Genomic DNA, 24,264 nt, shown 5'->3' with positions numbered 1-24,264 from the left:
AGTTAAATGAAATGAATGGGTATTCATATTGAGAGAATAAGTAAGTTTTTAAAGACTAGCCTGATCAATCATGAACTCAGCCATCTCGACTGGGGGTTTGTCCTGAGTGGATTAATAGAAAGCTCAAAAAACTCGGTTTGGTCAATAAAAAACTAGGCTTGGTAAATTCTTTATGGGATAAAAAAAAGGTAGATATTTAGCTTTTGGAGACTCATATCAATTGCTGGGAGACTGATCTGGCCTTATTTTGAAGAGAGGTTCATTGGTTTATATTTGATTAAATTAGTGAGCGAGAAGAAAAGATTGTCTGACTGGCCATGATTTCATCACATGTTATAGTGCTTTCTTCACATGTTATAGTATTTGTGGAGGCTTTCATACAAAATTTCCTATCAAAAACTTGTTCTTGGCAAAACTTCTCAGGACATTGCATCCATTGACCCAATATTTTAGAAACCCACTTGATATTTGAAACTCTTACGAAAACACATTTCGATATCTCTTTTTCCACACATTTAACAGCTTCTACTACATCAATTCGTATACACGTGTTGCATACAAAGTTCGTACACACGTTCATACGAAGTTCGTACACAAGTTCATCCTTTTAAGAAAAGCAGTCCGAGAAAGAGGTATCTGTCCAAAACCAACAACTGGGGATCCTCTTAGGGCCCCCTCTCACCTGGCGACTGCTCATCTGGTACATTCCTGTTCTAGATGGTTGTTGTGGTCTTTCTCAATTAGAGCTTTTCAATCTAGAGCTTCAACAGTCACATGAAATGCAAAAAAATTAAGAAAGAAATACGTTTACACACCTTCCAATTGCCATTGCTAAAGCTGATTTATGGGAAGCAAGTTCAAAAAAGAAAAGAAAAAAAAAAGACTTGCTCCAATTTCCTACCACAGAGAGAGAGAGAGAGAGAGAGAGAGAGAGAGAGAGAGAACACACAGCTTCAATCTTTAGATAAGTTGCAGTTACAAGTGACCTACTAAACATTCCAAATTAACAGAAGATAGATACAAATTAAAGTACTACAGTAAGAAAACAATAATCATTACAGATCAAAAAACAAGTACATTCCCAATTGAAAACAGGAGTTACATGAACTAGGACTTCATGTATGGCACGTGCGGATCATCAGTTCAGGGGAGCTGGAACTTCAATCTTTAGATAAGTTGGCAGTTACAAGTGACCTACTAACATTCCAAATTAACAGAAGATACAAATTAAAGTACTACAGTAAGAAAACAATCAATCAATTACAGAGCAAAAAACAAGTACATTCCCCAATTGAAAACAGGAGTTACATGAACTAGGACTTCATGTATGGCGCACGTGCGGATCATCAGTTCAGGGGAACTGGAACTTCATGTAATCAACCCCTCTCCCCCCAGAAGGAGGACTTATGTACACCCCCCCAAAGCAAAAGCAAGGAAATGATAATAGAGAGCAAACCTGACCACACAAAAACGGGAGTTACATGAACTAGGACTTCATGTATGGCACGTGCGGATCATCAGTTCAGGGGAACTGGAACTTCATGTAATCAACCCCTCTCCCAGAAGGAGGACTTATGTACACCCAAAGCAAGGAAATGATAATAGAGAGCAAACCTGACCACACAAAAACTATCGTCGGAACCTTTCCCCGCCTCCCCATCAACCCCTTTGCAAATGGATACAGATGACACAACACCCAAAAACTGAAGAATACCCCTCCAAGTAGCTTGCTCCACTGTGGAAACTCACTGTATATAGTCCTTGCCATCCCCACAGCTATGGCTATCATGTTTACCATCATGATGGTGATTGGAGGCACCATCAAGAAGCTCCACTTCACCACATAGAGCTCTGCAAATACATCCTCATTGTCATCGGCCGCAGATTTTGATGTCAATGTGAAGGAAATATCAACACCTGCGATCACCTTCAACAGTCCTTGCAACACTGCAGCTGGATGAGCACTAGTCCCACCAATCAACCAGAATTGCTCATTTCGCCACCAATCATGTAACGTAATTCCAGACCATCTTATCTCAAGGATGGCGAGCAAACATAAAGTAATTGTAATTATCAGCAGGAAGGTGAGAAAAGTTACACTGAGGGATTGCACTATGAACTGCCCTGTGAAGAGAGAGATTGCAGGTAAAATACAGTAAACCAGTAGAAACATCGACGTGAATGGGTACATCCCCACGCTGAAGTAAGCCACCCTCTGCAAGAATTTCATCCTTCGGCTCGCGAATATTGCATTGTTTCGTGAGAAAAATATTTCAACAGAACCAGTCGCCCATCGGAGGACTTGGTGCAATCTATCTGTTAAATTGATGGGTGCAGTCCCTCTAAATGCATCTCTCTTAGTGACACAGTACACTGATCTCCAGCCTCTGTTGTGCATCCGATAGCCGGTAACAACGTCCTCTGTTACAGAACCATAGATCCAACCAACCCTTTGACCCCATTCGGTTTTATCCTCATAAAAACAAGAGATAACACTGATTGCCTCTGCGACTGTGGCAGCATCTAATGGCTCTCTAGGAACTGCGAGGGACCCAGCGGGGCGCCCCTGTATAACCCCTTGAAGATCTTGAAGTAGTCTGCCTTGGTATTCTGCGATAGGGATCGATGCCACAAGAGTAGTCGAACTTCCAAATCTCTTCGGAAGAAGTAGAGATTCGATATCTGAATCATGGTCTAAATTAGTATTCTCTGGTATTACAATGTCATCCAAATCTCCCTTAGCTATCTTTGGCTTTCTAAGAAACAGCTTAATTTTCCTTCTACCAAACCACCCGCTATGTTCCGTGGCCCTCGGAGGACTAAACCCATACAATGCGATTCTCCTAAAAATGCAACCTGTTCCAACATACATAGGACCTTGCAAGCCATCAAGTGCCCGCATGTTCACATCGAAAAAGACTGTGTTGTGATTAGCATATCTATCACTTGGGTCGATGCCTTCGAATCTCTGAGGGAATTGCACATAACAGATTCTGTCTCCACCTCTGTCGAGCATGAAGCACATTCCTTCTCTAATAGCTAAGGAGTTGTAAACATAGTGATCACAGTCAAGATTCAGAATAAATGGCCCATTTGACATGATGGCACTAGTTCGAACTAGAGCATTCATAGCTCCCGCTTTCTTATTGTGATCATAGCCAGGTCTTTTCTCCCTTGACACATAAACAAGCATTGGTAGTCTAACATCCACTTCTGATGTGTCAATGAGATTCACATCATCTGATAGGGTACCCATTACAGGTTCTGAATTTGGAGGAGCTAGCATTGCCTAATTAATTCAAAGGAAATGAGTAAGCAATAGACATCCCTAAATCAAACAATAAGATATTAGCTATGACGTGTCGAGATTGACACGAGTGTCACGTGTCGACACCCGACACAGTGTGTGGGACGCGGGTAAACCCCTAAAATTTACAAGCGGGGACACGACTAAAAATATAAAGTATATATAATCATAATTTATCGATACAGATTCGTGTATCGAGTTTCGACACGGATACGAAAATCTAGAAATGGTGACACATACATACACATCAAATTATTGATTATTACACAAATATTTGTCCACACTACCACATTAACTCTAACACTCCTAGCAATGCCTTTAAAAGTGTCCAAAGGAGGAGTGTGTAGTGTTGACATGTGTGGACAAACATGTCGTGTCGGACATGGCAGGACGGACACGTGTCGGAAATAAATTCAAAGTATCAGCTAAATCATAGGATATTAGTAACTAGTTACCTGAATTATACCGGCATGGTCGCCTCTCGAATGGTCTGTTTCAGCAGATAACCATGTTCCCGGCCAGTGTGCCCCATCGGACATCCATGTAGCCTTCGGAACTTTGATCGAATCAGAAAGGTTTCCTCCCATTTCCATCTGTTTCTTCTTTGTTTGCAGCTCTTCGCGTGCATTATATGCATCAGATCGTCTCCTGATTGAGTCAGGCAAGGAATTAACTCTCACTTTAAACTCATCATATTCTCTTTTCACCCTCCGCCTCTCTCGTACAAAATCAAGCCTAACTTTGTTCTTGAGAAAGTCACGTTTCTGGCCAAAATATGCCTCTGGATTCCTTGGTTCTATGTCATGTTTCCTACAGAATGGAACCCAAATCCTCGCAAAGCTTGCAGTTTCAGCTAGAGCTTCAAATGTGAGTAGCGACCCTCCGTCGTCAGATAAATAACAGGCAAGTTTTTCAACTGGATAATCAACGGCAAGGATCGAGAGAATAGTATTTGCGGTGACCAGAGGTGGTTCTTTATCTGGGTCTGCCGTGGAAACAAAGACGTCAATCCCTGGAAGATCAGACCTTCCTTTGGGATTTCGAATGCTTGGAGACTCAAATCGCTCTTTTAGGACTGAGAGGTTGGTTATTCTGTTAACTGGACACATCTTAGGAAGCTGATCTAGAAGCCATGAAATGGCAAACCAAAGTTCACATGTAACTGACATTCCCCATAGCCACATGGCCTCGTGGTTGGGATGTAGAATTCTCCATGAGAGAAAGAAACCGAGGGCGATAAGACGGATCACCATCAACAATCTGAAGAATCAAATGCAAAGAACAGTTTCAAGATAACTGAACAGTAACTTTAAGAAGAGATTAAAACATTGTCACCTCTACTTCATTTGTAATCACTTATACTCAGTGAAATGAAAATTTTGATGTATTGCTCTTATTTAAAAATGAAGCAAAGAACAAAAGTTTCAGTAACAGAATAAATTAGCAAGGTTTACCAGTCAAAAAAAAAAGAATAGATTAGCAACTTTGAGTAATGAAAAATTGTCAATTCTACTTCATTTGTGATTATTCAGTAAGCTTTCAACAGTGAAAGTTGATAGTTTGCTCTTACCTAATTTGTGATATTCAGTGAACTGAAAATTTTGACGTAATGCTCTTACTTAAAAATGAAGCAAAAAACAAAAGTTTCAATAACAAAATAGATTAGCAACTTTAAGAGCATTAAAACATTGTCAATTCTACATAAGCTTTCAACAATGAAAAACAAGTTTTGATAGGTTGCTCTTACCGATATGGGCTGAGAATCGCCGCAGAGATCCCCACCTTCCTGGTCAGCGGCCGCCTACTTTTTTCTTGAAATTCAGGTGGCTCTTCAAACTCATTAATCCCCAATCCGCCACCGTAGCCATCTTTCGGCCAAACAGCATTTCCATATCCGTAAGTCCCCTTCGTCTCATACAGCCAACGTGTGTGGTCGAAATCATGTGGATGGTTAGGAGCTTTAAATGATTTGACCAAGGAAAGACACTTATCAGGTCTTAATTCCGCCATTGAAGGCAATGGAAGAGCCTTATCCTCCGCTTCAGACCCCGCTTCATCTTCCTCACCCTCATCATCCCCATACAGCTCTTTACAACCCGGACATCGTCCCCCATTTCCCAAACACTCTAAATAACATTCTCTACAAATCTTAAAACCACACTCACATGGCGGTCCAGATTTCCCTTGAAACGCCTTCCCATCACAACCCTTCATCCCACAAACCATTCCCATTGATTTCTCGGTTTGGGGACAATCATTAGAACAGTCAATGACATGTCCGCGAGTGACTGAATTAAACCCTCCAGTGAAAATTGTGCCTGAGATATAACTTCTGTCGGGTTTTCCATTGATTTGGGGGAGACTATTCTGAGAAGCAGATGTGGGTTGGTGATCGGGAGTTTGCGGTATATGAACGGTGTAAGTGACGAATTCGGAGCTCACTTCAGTCTCTTCTTTTGATGTAGAGCAATATCTTCCCCCACTAGAAGCTCTATTCCTACTGAGAGGGGAATTGGGGTTATTTGATAATGAAGAACGCTGAACGGGGCTCGTTAAGCCGAGGCTTCTAGCACCGCCTTTTCCACCTGAAGAAATTGTGATGGTTACAGGCGAAGGAGGAGAAGAGGCCGCAGTCTGAACCATTTTTTTCCCTCTTTTTTCTTCTAATTTCTTGCCTTTTTCCCTCAAAATAAGTGGATTCAAACACAATTTTAGATCACTAAAGGAAGAGAAACTCCAATATCAAAGAAGATGAACAAAACCCCAGAACAGAAATCAGGGTAGCTCTCAAATTTCAACAGAAGATTTTAAACTGAGACCCAGATGAGAGGAAAAGGCTAGAAAAAACAGAACCCAAAGGCCAAAACGATTCAAAGAAATGAAGAGTATCTAAAGAGAAATTTGACCTGAATGAAGATGGGAAAATTGAAGCTTAAAATCAAGCTGGAAATTTTATAAATTCTGGAGGTGTCGATGATTTAAGCAGAAAAGGGAAAGAGAATGAAGGAGGGTTTTTTTCCAACGGTCAGATTTTTAATTTGAGTGTAAAGAAAGGGGGACTTTTTTTTTATCAACGGTCGACTAATCCGAACGCTACATAAGATAATATCTAACGGTTATGATTTGACTTTAACGGTCATTTTGAGTTTGGTTTCTTCACAACGGTTGCTTTAAATTTGAATTGAATAAAGAGGAGAAAGCCGTTAGGGATTTGAATTACGATTTACGTTGTGATGTTGAAGGGTCTAAGTTGTCTTCATGTGGCATATACTAGTTATGGTGATCGGGGCCATTGATTTGGTGGACCCACGAGGTGTAGGGCCCACAGCAAATGCCACTGGAATTTGTGCTATTCGGAACGCTCGATCACAATGGAATTGTTGGGCAAGTGATTGATGATTAGCATTCTTCGTCAATGATATGCTTGGTTGTGAAATAATGGGCCCCACCCGGAGGATGTGATATATTCTCCCCCTTTTTTTTTACCAAGGACAGCCCCCATAGTGCATTTATGACTGCTCTTTTACAGTAGAGTAGGCCCAAGTTAAAAAAAGGGGATAAAATATTTCATGGGAAAAACGTTTCTAGTCGTTCCGACTAATATTTATCTAGTCCTACGACCAGAAACACAAAGTGCCCTCACATATCTATCCATTTTGAGCCTCCACAAATCAATGGTTAGGATGATCCTACCGAGATGATTTTTTTGGGCACACCCTATATACGCCAGAGCCTATCAAATGAATGTTCTGGATCACCCAACAACGTGGACCCTACCCTATTTCTTGTTGCCAGCTAGATAATTTATCTAGTACGACAAACCAGAAAATGTGAGCCCATATATCATGGGCAGTGATAAATTGACCCCCATATATCTTAAATCGACCTCCTATTTGTCTCTCTCTAACCATATATCTTAAATCGACCCCCTATTAGGGGTGAACATGGTTCGGTTCGGTTCGGTTTTGGGGTATACCCAGAACCGAACCATATATAATCGGTTCCATGAAATTGGAACAGAACCAAACCATATATGTTTAGAACCGAACCGAACCAAAACCATATATAATCAGTTCGTTTCGGTTTTGGAGTTACCCGATAATCGGTTCGGTCCTGTTTATATATGAACTACAAAGACTAACATGCACGAATTTGGAATAATCAGGCACAAATTTGCACAAATTTGGGCAATGCAAAAAGTATATATGACCTACAAACATGCACAAATTTGGAATAATCAAGCACAAATTTGGGGGGTGAGTTAAAATTTTAGAGGCAAAGCAACACGTTAAAGAGGGTGAATTAAAAGGGAGTGGGGTGATTTTATCAAGCGATGAGGCATTGGGTTTTAAGGTGAGGGTCGGTTCTCGGTTCGGTTTTGGGATCCCAAACCAACCGAATTTCCATCGGATCCAGGATATCAGAACCGGAACCATCATCCATCTGCAATCATTGATCTAATTTAATAGTCAAGATGCCGTGATGGACATGGCCCATCATAGTGCGGCCAATTGATGTATAATTTAGATATTCAGAAGGCTGTAGTTCTTCAAACCCGGAAGGGTGTGGCTCTTTGGCGTAAAGTCATGGGTTTGCTCCCCAGTGACGAGCGTTCAAATCCCCCCTTGCTTACCCGATGCGCGTGGTTTCCGGGTGATTGCGCGCATCCGTAGGGAAATAGTCCTACCCCCGATGGGGGTGGGGACACCCTTCGTTACCACAAAAAAAAAAAAAAAAAGGCCTGTACTCTCATCAACCAATTAAGAAGGAAGTCAAGAACGCATTGTTTGAGTACTCACAGGTAAACTCACATTCAAGAATCAATTTTTCTGATTTTTTTTAGCAGAATGACATTCTGTTACACCGAAAACATAACTCCATTAAATGATTGAAGCAATAGTTCACAAATAAACCAATACAGCAACAAAAAATATGCAAAATCCAACAATCCTCGCTCCCTAAGAATAGTCAGCAAAGCCTAAGAAACAAGGGATAAGTCCTTTCAGAACTGTAAATACATGCAAATGAACCATAACCAAAGACCCAAAATTTGGTCTTGAGCAATCAAATTAGATTAGTAAGCAAAACCAAAGAAACAAGGGCTAAGCCCTATCAAATGAACCATGATCAAAGACCCAAATTTCTGTCTTGAGCAATAAAATGAGATCTGTACAAGACTGACTATTCATGAACAACTGGATACATTATTAAAGATAGAAAGACTGTACTCTGTTCTACCAAAAACATAATTCCATTCAATGATTGAAGCCTAAGAAAAAAATATACGAAATCCAACAATCCCCACTCCCTGCAAAACAGCAAAGCCAAAGAAACGTGGGCTAAACCCTATCTGAAGTACACATGCAAATGAACCATCATCAAAGACCCAAACTTCTACCTTGAGAAATCAAATGAGATCTGTACAAGCCTAGCTATTCATGAACAACTAAATACATTATTAAAGTTAGAAAGACTTCCATTTATGTTTGCAGAGGAGACTAGGAATCTGATTCCAACATCTCTAAACAAATCACGCCCCACAATTGCACGCCTTCATACTTGCTTCATTCTTGTTAGCATTTGCTCTAAAGCCAGTTAAACAATCTTGCCAATTGGGTTCTAGTTGTTAACTCTATGTAGCCTCTTCTCAGTCATAACTCACAAATTAAACAATGATATCAATGTGCAACAAAGATAACATGCCCAAGGGATGCAAAGTGACAGATTCCTGAAAATATGAACTGGGAATATGCAACAAAGATGACATGCCCAAGTGATACAAAGTGACTTGATTCTGAGAATGTGGAATTGGAATCTTAATCTCCTCACCCACTGTAAGAGGACCCATGCAGATCAGACGTTGCCTCCATGGAGAAGATCAGATACTAGACTGAAATGTTATCCATTGGATATCCATCAAAGTTGAAATCTGTATCAACTAGCCCGGCCCCTTCTTGTTGCTGAAAAAATAAACCAGACCATGAATTTTCATTTTTTTTTGTTTTTGAACACGTAAAATTTTATCAATTAAGAAAGAACAGAGAGATTATCATTACGGACACACACACACACACACTGACTCACGCATGTAAGGACTTGTTAAAGCCACAGGTAATATAACTAATAACATTAGAAAATTTAACTGATCCATTTAGAAAATTTAACATTAGAGCTCCAGAGGACTAGCACCACTGTTTCTCCGAAGTTGGGGATAAGTCATCAACTTGGGAACTAATTGTGTAGTCTATTTCGAAAGTTATAAGTAAAAACTAACAACAGAAAACTGATCTGTCTTGTTCAATATTTTAAACTAAAGGTGTTCAACCAGATGTGTACACTTCGAGGCTTAATGTTTTACAACCAGAAGGTTAGCACGCTATGGCAGCAGGTTCTCAATTAGAGATTGAAGAAAAGGCTTTGTGCTGGACATGCATCCATAACATGACAAAAGTCCGTAAATGCATTGTATAACCTACTTTCTAAAATGGAACTGGGCATGCCTAAATATAAGGAACCTGGATTCTTCAAAATAGGTGGATTAGTTACTCAGATTCTTCTGAATGGGATAAGTATCTGTGTCGGACATGTCTCAGATTCCAATAATTCAGGGTTGGAATCTTCTAGCGTAGGTCTCTTTTATTTGTTTTTGCTAAATATTACAACCAAAACTTTATTACAACCAAAACTTTATAATTGTTGCATGTTTTGAATTTTATTCATCCTAATATTAAGTTGTATATGAAAAATAGAATAACCAATTACAATTTTCAATGTATTACTTACTACTAGCATTCCAAACCCATGCTACGCAAGGGTGTAATATGGTGGGCCCCGCCCCATCAAAACATGAGTGACAAAATTGTGGGTCCAACCCAAGAATGATAGCAACATTTGGGTGATGAAAGAATACGTGTCACATAACCTTCAATGTAAAGACATTCCCATGCGACAATCTATAAATAAAAGGGATTTGCTATGGTCGATCGCAAAAGGCATTTCGCAGCTGTCAGACCAGCCACCTCCTGAATGAATGAAGGCAACAACTTTTGTCGAATGAAGGCAACAACTTTTGTCTCCATTCACGAGGTGGGTGGTCTGACATGCGACAAACCACCCGCGAAATTTGGGCTGGCAATTTCACCCAAGAAAGCAGGGATCCGCCCCGCCCCGCCCCGCTTGGGGGCGAGGATTCCCCGATTTGAACGGGGATGGGGAAGGGGACGAAGGTTTAAAAAATTCCCCGGTGCAGGGACGGATAGGGGAAGGGGATGTAGTTGTCCCCGCCCCGACCCGGCCCGGCCCCATTAATCAATATTATTTATTTTAGTATTTTTTAAGTGTTTTTTTTTTTTTGCTTTTTTGGTGAGAACTTTCTTGGGAATATAATATTAAACATTTCATTTTCACATTTGCATTTCTTTCTTTTAGGTAAGTGATTTTGGAACCACCATATTTTGATAATTGCACAAATAAAGTCTGATTAAAAATTAAAACTTAACAGACAATAAGACAAGATGAGTTAGGGGAAGATATCAAAATATGGGAGTGCCAACATCATCTTAGTGCTTTTTAACTTTTCCTTTTAAGTTTTATAGCTAACAAATAACAAGGGATTGGGTTTTTACATTTTAGCTCTTGAGAGTCAATACTTTGTGCTATAGAATGTTAGCTTGGTCACTTGTTTAATATGCAGCATTGCATTATTTTCTTAACTTTTTTGCTGTATTGGAAACTCTCCTTTTGTGTCATTGGTGTTCATGCATCTCATGGTTATGTTTTCACTTAAATTTCATGTGTTGGATTAGGCAGAGAAACATCCATAGATTAGGGACACCCAGCAGCAGTGTCTAAGGGAAGTGATATATCCCCCCTTTTGATTAGGGACACCCAGCAATAGTGTATCAGTGACTAAAGAGGGGCTGATGTTGGGCCAGAGGAGGGGCGGGAAGGGGAGGGGAGGGGGATTCCTCACCATCCCCGAAGTGGGGAGGGGGGGAATTCCCCGCAGCGGGGAAGGGGTCGGGGACCCCAACATCCAGCCCCGACCCTCCCCGTTGCCAGCCCTACACGAAATGCCTTTTGCGATGGACGCTAGCAATTCCCTAAATAAAAAGAATTTATGGCATGTTATTAACAACACTGCCTGATTGAGTGACTGCTCAATTCTGACAAATTTTGTTTCCCGTTTAAGCATTTCATCTGCATTTACAATAGGTGAAATTACTTAAGTTAATTTATCATAGAAGTGAAACCAAAAACTGCAAACTGACTTCTTGAAAAAAACATAAATTTCTAAAAGAAGGATCGATCAGAAAGATGTGAAAAAAATGACAACGAGAGAGGAAAAAAAGAAAAAAGAAAAAAGGATAAAAAAGAACTTACAAATTGTAGGTTGGGGAATGTGAGATGAAATAGCTAAATACTAAAGGAAAAAAATGGCAGTATCTTCTCTACTCTTCAAATCATGTGGAAAAGTGAAACTCTATTCAGAGACTGGATTACTCTGCTACTGTTCATCATCGCAATTGGGTGCTTTGATCTCATCTACCCAATCATCCTAAAATACAAACGGCAATGATTTTATAGTCCGCAACTCATAGATAAAAAATATACAAATCGGAGCATAAGAAAGTCACAAGGAAAAAAACAACAGTAGAGAAATCGGGAGATGAAAATGGCTAAAAGGAAAAAATAAAATTAAAGGAATAGAAGGAAACATAGTTTCTGACTGGTTTGCCAATACCAGAGCTTCCTTTGCTACTGGTTTGATTCTTTACCTAGTTTCTTAACCCATTGCAGGTATGACTGGTCTAATAGCCGAAGATGGTAATGGCATGTTGAGCTTCCTTAGGCCCTGTTTGTTTTGGATTTTGAGAACTGATTGGTTTTCTAATTGGTTTCTGGATGATGGATGGATGGATGGGAACAATGTCCCTGGTCAACTGTAAATTGAACCGAGGAGAGAGACAGAGAGAGAGAGAGAAGTGAAATTCCATTAGCCACAACTATTTTGATTTGAGATGTTTGTGAGAGACGTTATTTTCCCAAAGAAAGATGGGATTTTCCCACATCACACGCAACTATTTTTATTTGAGAGAGGGAGAGAGATGAAAAAACCGAATTACTAGGCAGCAATTAATTCCTTCCTCATGAATTAGTAGGCTAAAGAAAATTTTGACTTTGCCGCATATTAAAACATGGTAGTGTTATTAATTAGACACGAAATTTTCTCCTCCCTGGTGCCACACGAATTTGACCTTCCCTCGATAGTGTTGCATTTTAAAGGGTTTTCTAAGCCGCTTATTTTCTCACGATCTGATTGGGATATATTCATCCCTTGCTCTTCCATGTTCTTCTCATTTTCATTATGTCCCGTTTCCTTAAAGAAATCCATATTCTCCTCCTTGCTGCCACACGAATTTGACTTTCCTTCAATAGTGTTGTATCTTAAAAGGTTTCCTAAGTTACTTGTTTTTTCATGATTTAATTGGCTGATTTTGTAGGGGAGCAAAACAAGACTACTGACTTCAATAGTGTTGTATCTTAAGGTTTCCTAAGTTGCTTGTTCTGGGAAAACGGATTTAGTAGTGGGAAAATTGAAGGTTAGCTGGAAATTACTAGGGGCAGCAAAACCCAATTAACAGTGGGAAAACCAATTTAGCAGGAAAAAATATTTTCCAATAAAACATTTTCTTGAAAAAAAAAAAAGAATGACAATGGAGAGAAACATGGTTAGTATATACTATATATAATTAAAATTTGAGAATTGATTAAAATATTTTGGCAAATCTACGAATCTTTCTTGTTGAGGTTCACCGAATCCAACAATTGATACCAATGTCAGATTTTGACACTCGTATCTGTACTAATGCAACACAGCCTGACTCAATACTATACGATAAGGCTGAGGATACATTTCGGAAATGGCTGATCCATATCATCATTTGTGGCTTTCTTTTTTCCCGCTAATGGTTAAGTGCCCGATCTTTCATATATAGACAAAAGAAAGATGATCAGAGAATAAACATTCCTTATTCTTTTTATATTTCTCAATTCTCATCATAGAGGAAATAGAATCACACATGTTTCTTTATTCTTTTTATATTGTCCATCATAAAGGAAGTGAGGGAATCATGAGCTAGAGAGAGATCTCTAGCAAAGGAGTTGTTGATTTTTTTTAAAAGAGATGTGCGTGTGCTTTCCAAATTCAAACAATTTTTTGAATTAAATTAATGTAACATTTTCTTAAGGCTGTGTTCACTTGCTTTCTCGGCGTGTGAAAAGAAAGGAAAATGCCGTTTTTTTCCCGAGAAAGCGATTTTGCGATGTTCGCTTGGTTTCACTTGAAACCCAAAATATCAGACGTGGAAATTAAAAAAATGACGTGGAAAGTCATACTTTCTCGCAAACGAGGGATTTCATTTCCTACGGAATAGGTGAGAATTAAAAAAGTCGGGCTTCTTTTTTTCTTCACCCACGCAAGGACAAAACCCTAGCCTCTCACTGCCTGGATCTTCACCTTCTCCGCCAACAATTTGTCTTCTCCAGCGAGAATACTCCTCCGGCGACACTACGCCAAGTGAGGTACCTCTCTCTCTCTCTCTCTCTCTCTCTCTCTCTCTCTCTCTCTCTATGTTGGATTTTCATCATTTTTTGTTTTCTACAACATGGGGTTTCGGAAATGGGTCTCCATCTTCTGATTTTTGGGTTTCTAGTCACTGCATCTTCTAATGGGGTTTAAGAAATGGGCCTCCATCTTCGGAAATGGGTTTGCAGAAAAGAGTTTGAGAAATGGGTTTGCAAAAATGGTTTGAGATATGGGTTTCAGAAATGGGTTTCCGAGAAATAATCTTAGATCTTCTGGGTCAGATTTTTATGGCTCTGTTTTTTATCTCCATTTTATCTCCCATTCTGCTATTTGCAAAATAGTGAAGAATATGCTGCTGATATTTGGGTTTTAGCTCTCTTCTGCTACTGATATTTGGATTTAAGGTCACTTTGTTGGGTTTTTTGTAGTTCTTTTTTCTTACAATAGGGTTTGAGATCTAGTTTTATTTTATTTTTATAAGTAACATTCATGGATCTATGTTCTGAGATTTATTTCCTAGGATTTGTATGGAGATTTTGCCAAGCTAGGTCTATCGAATCTGCTACTGATGTTGGGTTTTTTTTAGTTTTTTTTTCTTACATTAGGGTTTGAGATCTAGTTTATTTTTTTTATAAGCAATATTCATTGATCTATGTTCTGAGATTTATTTCCTGGGATTTATATGGAGATTTTGCCAATCTAGGTGTACATTTATATGCCTCTTTTATTTATGCTGTGAACAGGTGCAGGAAACTTTTTCTATGGATTTCTCAGGTTTTCCTGCGCAAGTGAACAGCCGCAAGATTCCTTTTCCAGCACAATTTCTTTTCCTTTCCTTTCCTTTTTGCCACGTCAAATTCCTTTCCTTTCTTTTCCTTTCCTTTCCCGAGAAAACAAGTGAACGGGACCCTAAAGGAACCTTACCTATATGCCACTCACATATCGGATCCTTGACCCATCTGTATCTAAGATTTTGGTATTTTGAGGATCTATGTACCAGATCCTCGCCGTATCTGATACCTGCAACCTTATCTTGGTAGCATAGGCCTAAATTATTCTCTACTTTTTCTGTTACACGATCCAAACATGGTTTCACAAAGAGAACCCACCAGGCTATGTTAAAATAAGAAATGTGATAAACTAAAGATGATCATGCCATAGAAAACTGACCTGTTTGTAGAGTGCACTCATGATATCTTCTTGAGCAAAGTGTTCATTGAGTAGAATGTTCTCACAACCCAAATGGGGCATACTCTCAGTCTTTACTCTGGATGAATTGTCAACCACAACATTGTTATGGCATTCAGCAATGCTCTCCTGGTTCCCATGTACGTCTTCCCTTCTCATTGAGACCATCCCTTTGTCAACAATGAATGTGTTCTTATTATGCCCATTCTTATGGGCAGCAACGAAACCATGATGACCGAAAGCTGGAGTGAAATCAGAACTTCTCTGTACGGAGTTCACATGTTGAGTTGCATCATAAGTGATATTCGTATTAAAGGGATCATAACTTTGAGCAAGGCCAATGTGTCCTTTCAGGTTGGGGTCCAATCCTTCCATGCTTCCTATTGTTTGAATCATCCCTGTTGATGCAAGATTAGATAATCTCGTATAACTTGTAACAGGAAAACCATTTCCAGGAAATTGTGATCCATGGATGACCGGAAAATCAACAGGAGGTCGGGAAACTGCTATATATGAAGGAATATCCGTACAGGCTCCAACTGATGATGTGCCTTTAACATTCAGAACAGCTTCATTTCTTCCATAGACCCCACTTGCAATCTCATTGGAAAGAACTGGCTGCCCTATAGGAGCTGGAAGCCCCCCTCCTGCAATTTCATTCAGTAATTGTCCCCTCAATCGTGGTTGCTGTGACATATCTACTTGCATTTGACTTTGGTTCTGACAGACGGGAAGATGTTGTCTTTGAAGATGTTGTCTTTGTTGAGTCATCTGCAACATTAAAGAGCTGTTCTGGTGGCCATTAACACTGTCTCCGTGAGATGATGGACCCGTTCTTATTGCGGCTGATAAGTTTATAAAACCCGAGCTTCCCTCACTGAGTTGCAGACTCATATTTCCAAATGAGTGGACGGGTTGATGCAAATGTGCCAACTGCTTTGGTTCCATAGTCGTCGGAAGTCCATGAAGTAAACTCACTTGTTTATTGGTTAGTTGTTTCCCTGGCCCATATCTTATTTTTGAAGAGCTAGAAATCTGTGTGTCGGAATTGAAAAGGTTCATTTGATCAACAAGAGACATGTCCATTCCGGTGTTCACAGTTCTTCCGATTCCTCCTTGCAGCGTCACAAGATTCTGAGGTGGAAGTTGACCTGAGACAGCAAGAGCTTGGAGATCAAGCCCATCAAGTGAAGAAATTGACCCAAAAGATGTTTCTGGACCACCAACGAAAGGCGTATTGAGACCACCATGATTCTGTGATACTACACTCACCCTCTTAAGATACAGGCGGTATTTCTGTACCATATAATCAGTATTGGTGAGTCCTTCCAAAAAATAATGGAAATTGCAAAACAATAAAAAGGATTATGAGATACGATAATAAGGAATAGTGAGTCCTTCCAAAAAAGAATGACAATAGCAGCATCAAAAGAAAATGATTACGAGATCTGATATAGAATATGAATGCAAATTTTGTAGAATCTCAAGGTTTTTGGGGAAAAAAAAAAGTTCCGCGCCATAAATGTAGGAGAACATCATTGTACTACTAGTACTACTCTGGGGTAGTATGGCATGTAGTAATGCTTTTGTAGGTGACGTAAGGATTTTGAACTGTTGTTATTAACCAAAGAGTTGAAGAGTTGAGCCGTCAAGAAGACCCAACTTCTATAAGATATTGAGTCTTTTCTCATAGCCAAAAAGTCTAAAAGTGATCAGAAGATTGCTATTAAAAAAAGTGGTCGGAAGATTTAGATCAAAGAGACCATTTCAAGACAAATGGCAAAGGAAATGAATGCCACTAGCAAGTTCAATTCTCTTTCCTACTAAAACAACAATACTTGGCTCAATTTTCTGAAGAGACTTCTCGATAGAGCTCTAATTTTTGCATTTTCAAGGCTTATTATAATCACATGGCAAACAATAAACAATGATTCTGGATTCTTCCTAAGGTAGCACTTTAAACATCTGAAAGTTCTATCACACCGTTGATAGCTCAGGATTCTTAATTTCAAATGACTGCTGCCACATTCCAAGTTGTTTTCTCTCTCTTTTTTCTTTGGCTACTGAGAGAGGGAACTCATAACTTCTAGGCAATCTCTCTAAAATTTACATGCAGTCTCAAATTCCTTTCCATCGGATCTTCAGTTTTCTAAGGCATTCACTGTTCTACATTGTTTAAAGGAAGCTACGGCAAAACAGTTCAAGCCTTTAGTTTTGAGTCCCTTATCTGACCATCTGTATACGCTTAAAAAATTCTCAGACTGATCAATGTTCTGCTATTATTTTTCAGCATAACAAATTCCGAACTATGACCATTGCGAATCCACTTGTTGTCTACAGTTGTGTTCGTGGCTCCATTTGCTATATATATCAGCAGAATTTATTCAGGTTTTCCATTCAAGACCTTACTGCACAAATCTAATCATATATTTTGCATGGTATAATACACTGGTTACCTCACTAATATTAAATGGAAAAATTATAAAATTGAAGATTCTTATCAAAATAATTTCTCTTGGGAAAGATAACAGAGGCAGGACCAGACAAGCCATTCTGGTTGCAATGCCACTTATGAAAACAAGAACACGAAAAGCACCACAATCACCACTGGAAGGCCAGATCCACTCAACAAAAAATATGGACTGTCCACTTATTCTATGGACGACAACCATTTTGTCCATAGAAGAATTGCAGGGCAATTAGTTGATCTTTCAAGTAATTAGAAACCATACCTGCAAGTGACTGGCAACATTTTCTCTAGTGAGCCCTTGAACGTTCATCAGCTCCAGAATTTTCTTAGGAACAGCCTCTGCATTGACACAAAACGTATCAAGTGACAACGCCTCACATTTGAAACTAGACATATTGACGAAGAAAATGTAACAACCAGATCAACAAAGTGATAGAAAGGAAATCTTACTATCGATGCTTAATTGGTTAACAGCAGCAACAAACTGTTGATGGAGCTCAACTGACCAGACCACCCGTGGCTTCTTCAGTGTTGAAGAATCCTCACGATCCTCACATTCTTCTTCCTCATCCTTCACATCTTTCCTCCTCTTTGGATGTCTACAAGCCACTTCATTTCCCGAAGATGTATAATCAGTATCATCCGATGGTTTCCTGTATCTATCACTGTCCTCCAAACTCCCAGAATGCTCTAATTCCTTCAACTCATTGTTCTTCTTCCTAACCACATGCTGCCATATGTTCTTTATTGCCTCAATCCGCACGGGTTTTATAAGGTAATCACATGCACCATGTGTGACACCTTTCATAACAACATCCTTTCCATCATCTGCTGACATCACTACATTATTAAAAAAAAAATTGAATTAGCAAATAATTTTTTGAGTCTTTGGTGAATTGACCTCCTCCTAAGACCCTGTTCGTTTAATTTTGAGTCCAATAATTGGTTTTGAACTCACAATCGGTTGGCGTAATCTTAAACGAACAAGGTATAAGAAACATATATATACTCACTGATAACAGGTAGATCCATCTCCAGTCCAATGTATTCAAGGAGCTTGAATCCATCCATGTCAGGCATGTACACATCGCTTAGAACAAGATCAAATCCATCTTTTCTCTCTCTAAGTATAGTCAATGCAACAGCTGCCCGTGAACACGTCTTCACTGAAGATATTCCAACATAATCAACAAATTAGTCAACCATTCAAATACCTCACTAATCTCCATCCTCACATTAGATGTATTTATTTGAATCCTTATCCAGTTATTCAGCAGTACAGTTTTGTCAAAAAAAAATGGAAAAAAATGATGTACAGTTACAAAGGGGGAAACAAAAACACAAACAGATATATAAATAGAGACAGATAAATTTCAAGAGACTGAACTAGAAAAGCATAAAACTATCAAAAATAGCAAACACAGTAGTTCAACTCATAACTAAATCAAACTAATCTAACTCATAGAACTTCAAAATCAAGATTCCACTTGAATTATTCTGTTATTTGTTTGTTAATCACCAAACTGCGATGATCTAAATAAAGGATTGGATAACCTGAATCAGATCATGAATATGAGAATTTCAACTGTCGAGATCAGAGACTGATAATTAAACAAGATTAATTACTATAATTGCAGAAAAGATCGAGATTTCAAAACAAAAAAAAAAAACTACAAACATTAAAAAAATATAAATAGGCGTTTTTGAACAAAATAAATAAAAAATACCTTCATACAAACAGGTCTGGAGCATTCTCTCAACAATCTTTAGACACGTGGCATCATCATCAACGACAAGAACTCGGAGACCGGCCGGAAACTGATCGGAAACTATACCGTCGCCGGATCTCCGGCTATCTGCCGAGCTTTCTCTGTTATTCATATTCGATCTATAGAGAAATCGATCCAAACTCCAAATTACATAACCTTAAAAATCAAAATTCACAAATCAAAAAATCTTTACAATTCGAAGCACTATCAAACTTTGATTTCAAAATCAAAAAAGGATAAAAGAACATTACAGTCTTTCATTTAGTTCAGAGAAGAAAAGAAGATTCATAGAAGATTAAAAAAAAAAAAAAAAAAAAGAGAGATTCTTGTGGAGATTCAAGAATCCTTACTGTTAGATCTAAGAGGAGAAGATTTTGGAGTGAAGACTATTTTTCGACTTATTCTTCCTCCTCTCTTTCATTTTATTTTCTTTTCTTTTCTTTTCTTTTCTCGTCTTTGAATTTTATTCCTTTTTTTTCCTTTCTTTGGTGTTCTTCTTCTTCTTCTCTCCGATAAGAGTGGATCCAGCTCACACAAACTGGCTAACAAACCACGCCAGCCTTCCAAATTCACGAATCTAACGCCGTTAACTTATGTTAACGTTATTCCTTGCCAGATTTCATTTGCCTTGGAAAACTTCTTAATTTACTAAACTTGCCATATTATGGGGTGATGATTTTTTCACCCCTCTGTAGGATAATGCGCCCGCTCGTAATGTGATTTTACGTCAAAAAAAAAAAAAGCGTTACAGGGGGGAGAAAATATCATATGCCAATTGATATTCCTTTCCTTTTATTTTTTTGCATTGTAGAGGTGGGCTCCACCTTGATCAATTCATGCTTATTTTTTTATTGGATAAATTGTATGGTGGCTGGACGTGCATGCACGGGCAGCCCATAACACAGTGGGGCATAGTGGGGCTCACATATTTTGGATGATCCAAACAATTCATTTGTTCGGCCCCGATGTAGGTAGTGTGAATTCTTTGATTTGTGGAGGTTTAAAACGGACAGCATATATAGAAACATCCATGAATCAGAGGGTTAGGATCTTTCTATGAAGACGATTTCCTGGGCACACTTTACCTACATCAGGGCCCAAGGAATGAAGGCCCCCCCCCCCCCACTACGCATTCGCCCCTCTTTTAGTGTGATTTGACGTAAAAAAGCATTAGAGTTAGGGGTGTAAACAGATCGAATTCGAAGCGGATATGGTTGTATCCAAATTCGATTACAGTTTACACTATCCGAATCCGGATTCGACGGATATTTAATTTCTATTACCAAATTCGATTCCAGCTGATATTGTTCGAATTCGGATATTATCCGTTTCTGTTTATCCGGTAAATTTGAATATTTTACTGCAGCACTTTATCTTTCTTCTCCTTATTATTCCATTTCCTATCCAAAATACTTTTTTTTTTGTTTTTTTTGTTTTTTCTAAAAAGAAAATTCACTTCTCTTTTAGAAACAAAAGATATTGTGTCGTTACTTAAAATAAATATTAATGATACTATTAATAATAAATACAAATGGTGTACTTCTCTGATTCGGATGTTAAACGGATCGGATATACCATTTTTCAAAGTCGCATCCGCTAAAAGCTGGATATCTCATAAACGGATTTGGATAATATTCGCTTTAAATGGATTCGAATGCGGACAGTCATCGAAATTTTGAATATCCATTTACACCCCTGATTAGAGTTGCCAACTGTTCACGTTATATGGGGGTGAATGCGTACGGCATAGTGGGTGAAAATATCATTGCCCTAAATCAATGGTTTAGATCTCCCAAACAATGTGGGCCCTATTGTATTTTGGGAGCATGCACGTGCAGCCCAAAAATAGTGGGGCCCACATTTTTTTTTATGATGATCCAAACCATTCATTTGTTGCCCCGAGATGTAGTTAGGATTTCCCAGAAAAAAATTTCCATCATAATCCTTTGATTTGTAGAGGTTTAAAATGGGGATCGAATTATATCTTTCTTTTTTTTCAAATAATTACAAGGCGACCATGGTCATTTAAAATCGGGTGGTTAGTGCATGTTTGGCGTACTGTTTAAAACACTGTTTGGCGTTTGAAACACCGTTTTGGGGCCAAACGGCCGTCTGGGAGTGTTTTGGTGCGCAGCCACCGTTTGAAACGCTGTTTGAAACACCGTTTTGAACCCTCAAAACGACATTTTGCAAACGGAGGTGGGAAGGTCCGTTTGCAAAAATACCGTTTTGAACGGAGTTTTTGGGTTGTGCGTTTTTACGTGTTTGCCCTCACCAAAACCCATTTTTACATGATGATGCTTTCATGGGTTCGGTTCGGGACCGCATTCGTGATGAATTATGTGCTGTTTAAATTACTCATTGTGCCACTTTTTAAATTTATTTTTTTATGAACAATAGTATAACTATTTATGGCAATGATGTTTAATTTTAATTGTGTTTGAATGAGATCCTAATGACCTTTTAATATTGGGCAATTGAGTTACATTGAGGCCAACCAAACAATGCCCTTTTTGGTCATTTTACCACTAAAATTCCGTTTTGGGGCATTTGCAACCAAACACACAATACCTCCGTTTGCCGTTTAAAATGCGGTTTTGATCTGATTAACCAAATATGAAAACGCCGTTTGGCAAAACGTCGTTTTGAACCAGAACACCATTTTGCAAAACGGCATTTCAAACGCTATTTCAAACGGTACGCCAAACACACCCTTAGTGCGTGTTTGGGGTACCCTTTAAAACATCATTTGGCGTTTGGAACACCGTTTTGGGGCCAAACGGCCGTTTGGGAGTGTTTGGGTGCGCAGCCACCTTTTGAAAGGCCGTTTGAAACACCGTTTTGAGGGTGTTTTGCAAATGGAGGGGGGAGGTCCGTTTGCAAAACATCGTTTTGAGCGGAGTTTTTGGGCTGTGGGTTTTTACGTGTTTGCCCTCACCAAAACCCTTTTTTACACATTTTTTTCCCTAACCCCCCTCCCCCCCTGCAATTTCCCTAACCCCCCTCCCCCCTGCAACTTCCCTAACAATGCCATTTTTTGTCATTGCTAACACACAATACGTCCGTTTGCCGTTTAAAACGCCGTTTTGATCTGGCCAACCAAACATGAAAACGCCGTTTTGTAAAACCGCGTTTCAAACGGTACGCCAAACACACCCTTAGTTGAGAACCGGGCAGAAGTGCAGAAGTCCACAAAATGCGTAAACAAGAAAAAAAAAATTAATAAGCTTTTTTTAAGATTATATATTCTTAAAAAAGCGACCGATATTTTGCTTTCTTTACTCTCTCAAAAAGTAAAACAAGAGACTCGCCCCGATTCCCGTGAGTCCGGTCCCCAACAAACGGAACTGAAACGATATCCGTCAAAGATACTATTTCTTTCCTTTTAACGAGGACGGAAAATTCACCGTCCCAGTCCACTACCGTCAAGTCCCCCCTTCCGCCACGTCAAACCCCCCAAAAACTCGACACGTGTCCGCTCCAGGTCATATAACATTCACTCGCGGTATATTCTCCCCCATTTTAGAGTTTCTATCTCTCGAGGTTTGAGAAAAGAGTCCTGCTTTACACGTGTCATCATCTGCCCACGTCATCTGACATAGTCAGAACGTCGAATAAAACCTCTTAACGGTTTCCGTCTGGCATAATTTTAGACTTTTTTGGGCGATGATAAAATCGCATCCCCTGTAGGATAATTCGCACCACTGTAAATGCCAAATAGCGTTAAAGTCTGCTACATGATTCACGTCGAAGGGGGTGCGAATTTATCATTGCCCTAATTCGTTTTTTTCTAGGCTTTTAAAGGGAGGGGGAATGCTTTTAAGAGAAACGAATATGTGTGTAAGTGCGAGCTTAGCTCACGCGCGGATTAAAATAATTGCAGGTGGGAGAGCGGGGCATCCTTTAATGGGGGTTTTGACACGTGTCCTAGTGAAAAGCTCGAAAAAGAGCTCCTTTACATAGACTAGAATAAGATATGATTTTTCATAGTTTTAAAGCTTGGCGAAATCATCACGGACTTAGATAGCTACAGAGACATAAATGCACATGAAGAAATGGAGAAAGTGGATGGGTTTTTGACCTAGTATCCCCGCTTGTTTGACCTTTTAAAAAGTTGGTAATTATGGTGGTGAGGAGTTAATGAGTTATTATATGAGAACATGTTGGGGCTCGTGGAGGTTTTTGCCTATGGGAAATGATATTTCCACACCTTTTAATACGTTTCTTCCTCGGCAATGTTTGGCAACCGTGAAAAAAAAAAATCATGAAGCATTGGTTTGCCTAGCCCATGTTTGGCCACCATGGAAAATTATTTAATGAAATAATCATGGGCCTATTGTGTGAGATGGGCGGAGAAGGAGGGGGTGAGAGAGACTTGAGTTAGTGGAGTGGAGAGAGCATCAACCCACCTCAACTCAACTCAGCTCAGCTCAACTAAGCCTTTGTCCCAAACTAGTTGGGTTCGGCTAATGAATCCTGTAGAAAATGTTCATGAAGAAGGTGAAAGAATCTACCTGGCTCAAATTGACTAAGTCTAATCTTGACACTAGCTGGATTCATCTACGTAAATCATTTTCTTTCATTCTCTCCCATCCAAGGTGGTGTTCCATGTTATGTTCCTAGCAATCAAGTCATTCCTTGTTGTTTCTACCCAAGTTGTTTACGGTCTATCCCTTCCTCTTTTTACTCCATCAACTCGGCACGAGTCACTTTTCTCACTGGAACGGAGAAAGCATCAGCATCCTTAAAAAATAGTGAAAAAATAATACCTACTTAAAATTAGTATTTTGTTTTCCTAATTTTAAAGAGCTTTTCATTCTCTCATTCCCACCCTCTCAAGTAGACCTGGCAAAAGTGACCCGGACCCGCGGGTCCACCCGGCCCGCCCGTAAATTTCCGGGTCCGGGTCACCTATTGGTGACCCGTTAGAAATTGACCCGCG

The 24,264-nt window shown here is 39.3% G+C and overlaps 2 protein-coding genes across 4 annotated transcripts; both read right to left on the bottom strand.

Annotated features, from left to right (window-relative positions):
* Positions 1 to 1,055: 1,055 nt before the first annotated feature.
* Positions 1,056 to 6,314, bottom strand: CSLD5 (cellulose synthase-like D5). The gene is made up of 3 exons (XM_077362370.1): positions 5,055 to 6,314; positions 3,763 to 4,567; positions 1,056 to 3,289 (listed from the first exon to the last, which is right to left on the bottom strand). The coding sequence occupies exons 1-3, from the start codon at positions 5,948 to 5,950 to the stop codon at positions 1,523 to 1,525; spliced, it is 3,468 nt and encodes a 1,155-aa protein (XP_077218485.1). The 5' UTR covers positions 5,951 to 6,314; the 3' UTR covers positions 1,056 to 1,522.
* A 2,018-nt stretch (positions 6,315 to 8,332) lies between these two features.
* LOC143852256 (two-component response regulator ARR2-like) lies at positions 8,333 to 19,874 on the bottom strand. Of its 3 annotated transcripts, XR_013236763.1 has the most exons (8): positions 19,673 to 19,874; positions 19,281 to 19,478; positions 18,567 to 18,719; positions 18,004 to 18,393; positions 17,816 to 17,892; positions 15,066 to 16,379; positions 11,690 to 11,864; positions 8,333 to 9,267 (listed from the first exon to the last, which is right to left on the bottom strand). XR_013236763.1 is itself a non-coding variant. In XM_077361661.1 (7 exons), the coding sequence occupies exons 2-7, from the start codon at positions 19,432 to 19,434 to the stop codon at positions 9,193 to 9,195; spliced, it is 2,163 nt and encodes a 720-aa protein (XP_077217776.1). In that variant the 5' UTR covers positions 19,435 to 19,478; positions 19,673 to 19,873; the 3' UTR covers positions 8,333 to 9,192. The 3 variants fall into 3 exon arrangements, 2 of the variants coding, with proteins under 2 accessions (XP_077217776.1, XP_077217777.1); XM_077361661.1 differs by lacking the exon at positions 11,690 to 11,864 and having other exon boundaries at positions 19,673 to 19,873; XM_077361662.1 differs by lacking the exon at positions 11,690 to 11,864 and having other exon boundaries at positions 19,281 to 19,441; positions 19,673 to 19,873.
* Positions 19,875 to 24,264: the final 4,390 nt, after the last annotated feature.

Source organism: Tasmannia lanceolata, unplaced genomic scaffold, assembly GCF_043159265.1.
Source record: "Tasmannia lanceolata isolate RefF3 unplaced genomic scaffold, GAP_Taslan_0.1 ptg000019l, whole genome shotgun sequence".
NCBI classification, from domain to species: domain Eukaryota; kingdom Viridiplantae; phylum Streptophyta; class Magnoliopsida; order Canellales; family Winteraceae; genus Tasmannia; species Tasmannia lanceolata.
This window is presented reverse-complemented; position numbering and strand designations above follow the sequence as displayed.

Bases quoted from the DNA above. Each gene is read 5' to 3' on its own strand.
- CSLD5 (XM_077362370.1), bottom strand. From the start codon at position 5,950: ATGGTTCAGACTGCGGCCTCTTCTCCTCCTTCGCCTGTAACCATCACA. The intron at 4,568-5,054 runs GTAAGAGCAACC...TTGATTCTTCAG, and splicing joins GCGATTCTCAGCCCATATCG to ATTGTTGATGGTGATCCGTC. The intron at 3,290-3,762 runs GTAACTAGTTAC...TGAATTAATTAG, and splicing joins ACCATGCCGGTATAATTCAG to GCAATGCTAGCTCCTCCAAA.
- LOC143852256 (XM_077361661.1), bottom strand. From the start codon at position 19,434: ATGAATAACAGAGAAAGCTCGGCAGATAGCCGGAGATCCGGCGACGGT. The intron at 18,720-19,280 runs GTATTTTTTATT...GAATATCTTCAG, and splicing joins CCAGACCTGTTTGTATGAAG to TGAAGACGTGTTCACGGGCA. The intron at 9,268-15,065 runs GTCAGTTTTCTA...TTATTTTTTCAG, and splicing joins TGAGTGCACTCTACAAACAG to CAACAAGAAGGGGCCGGGCT.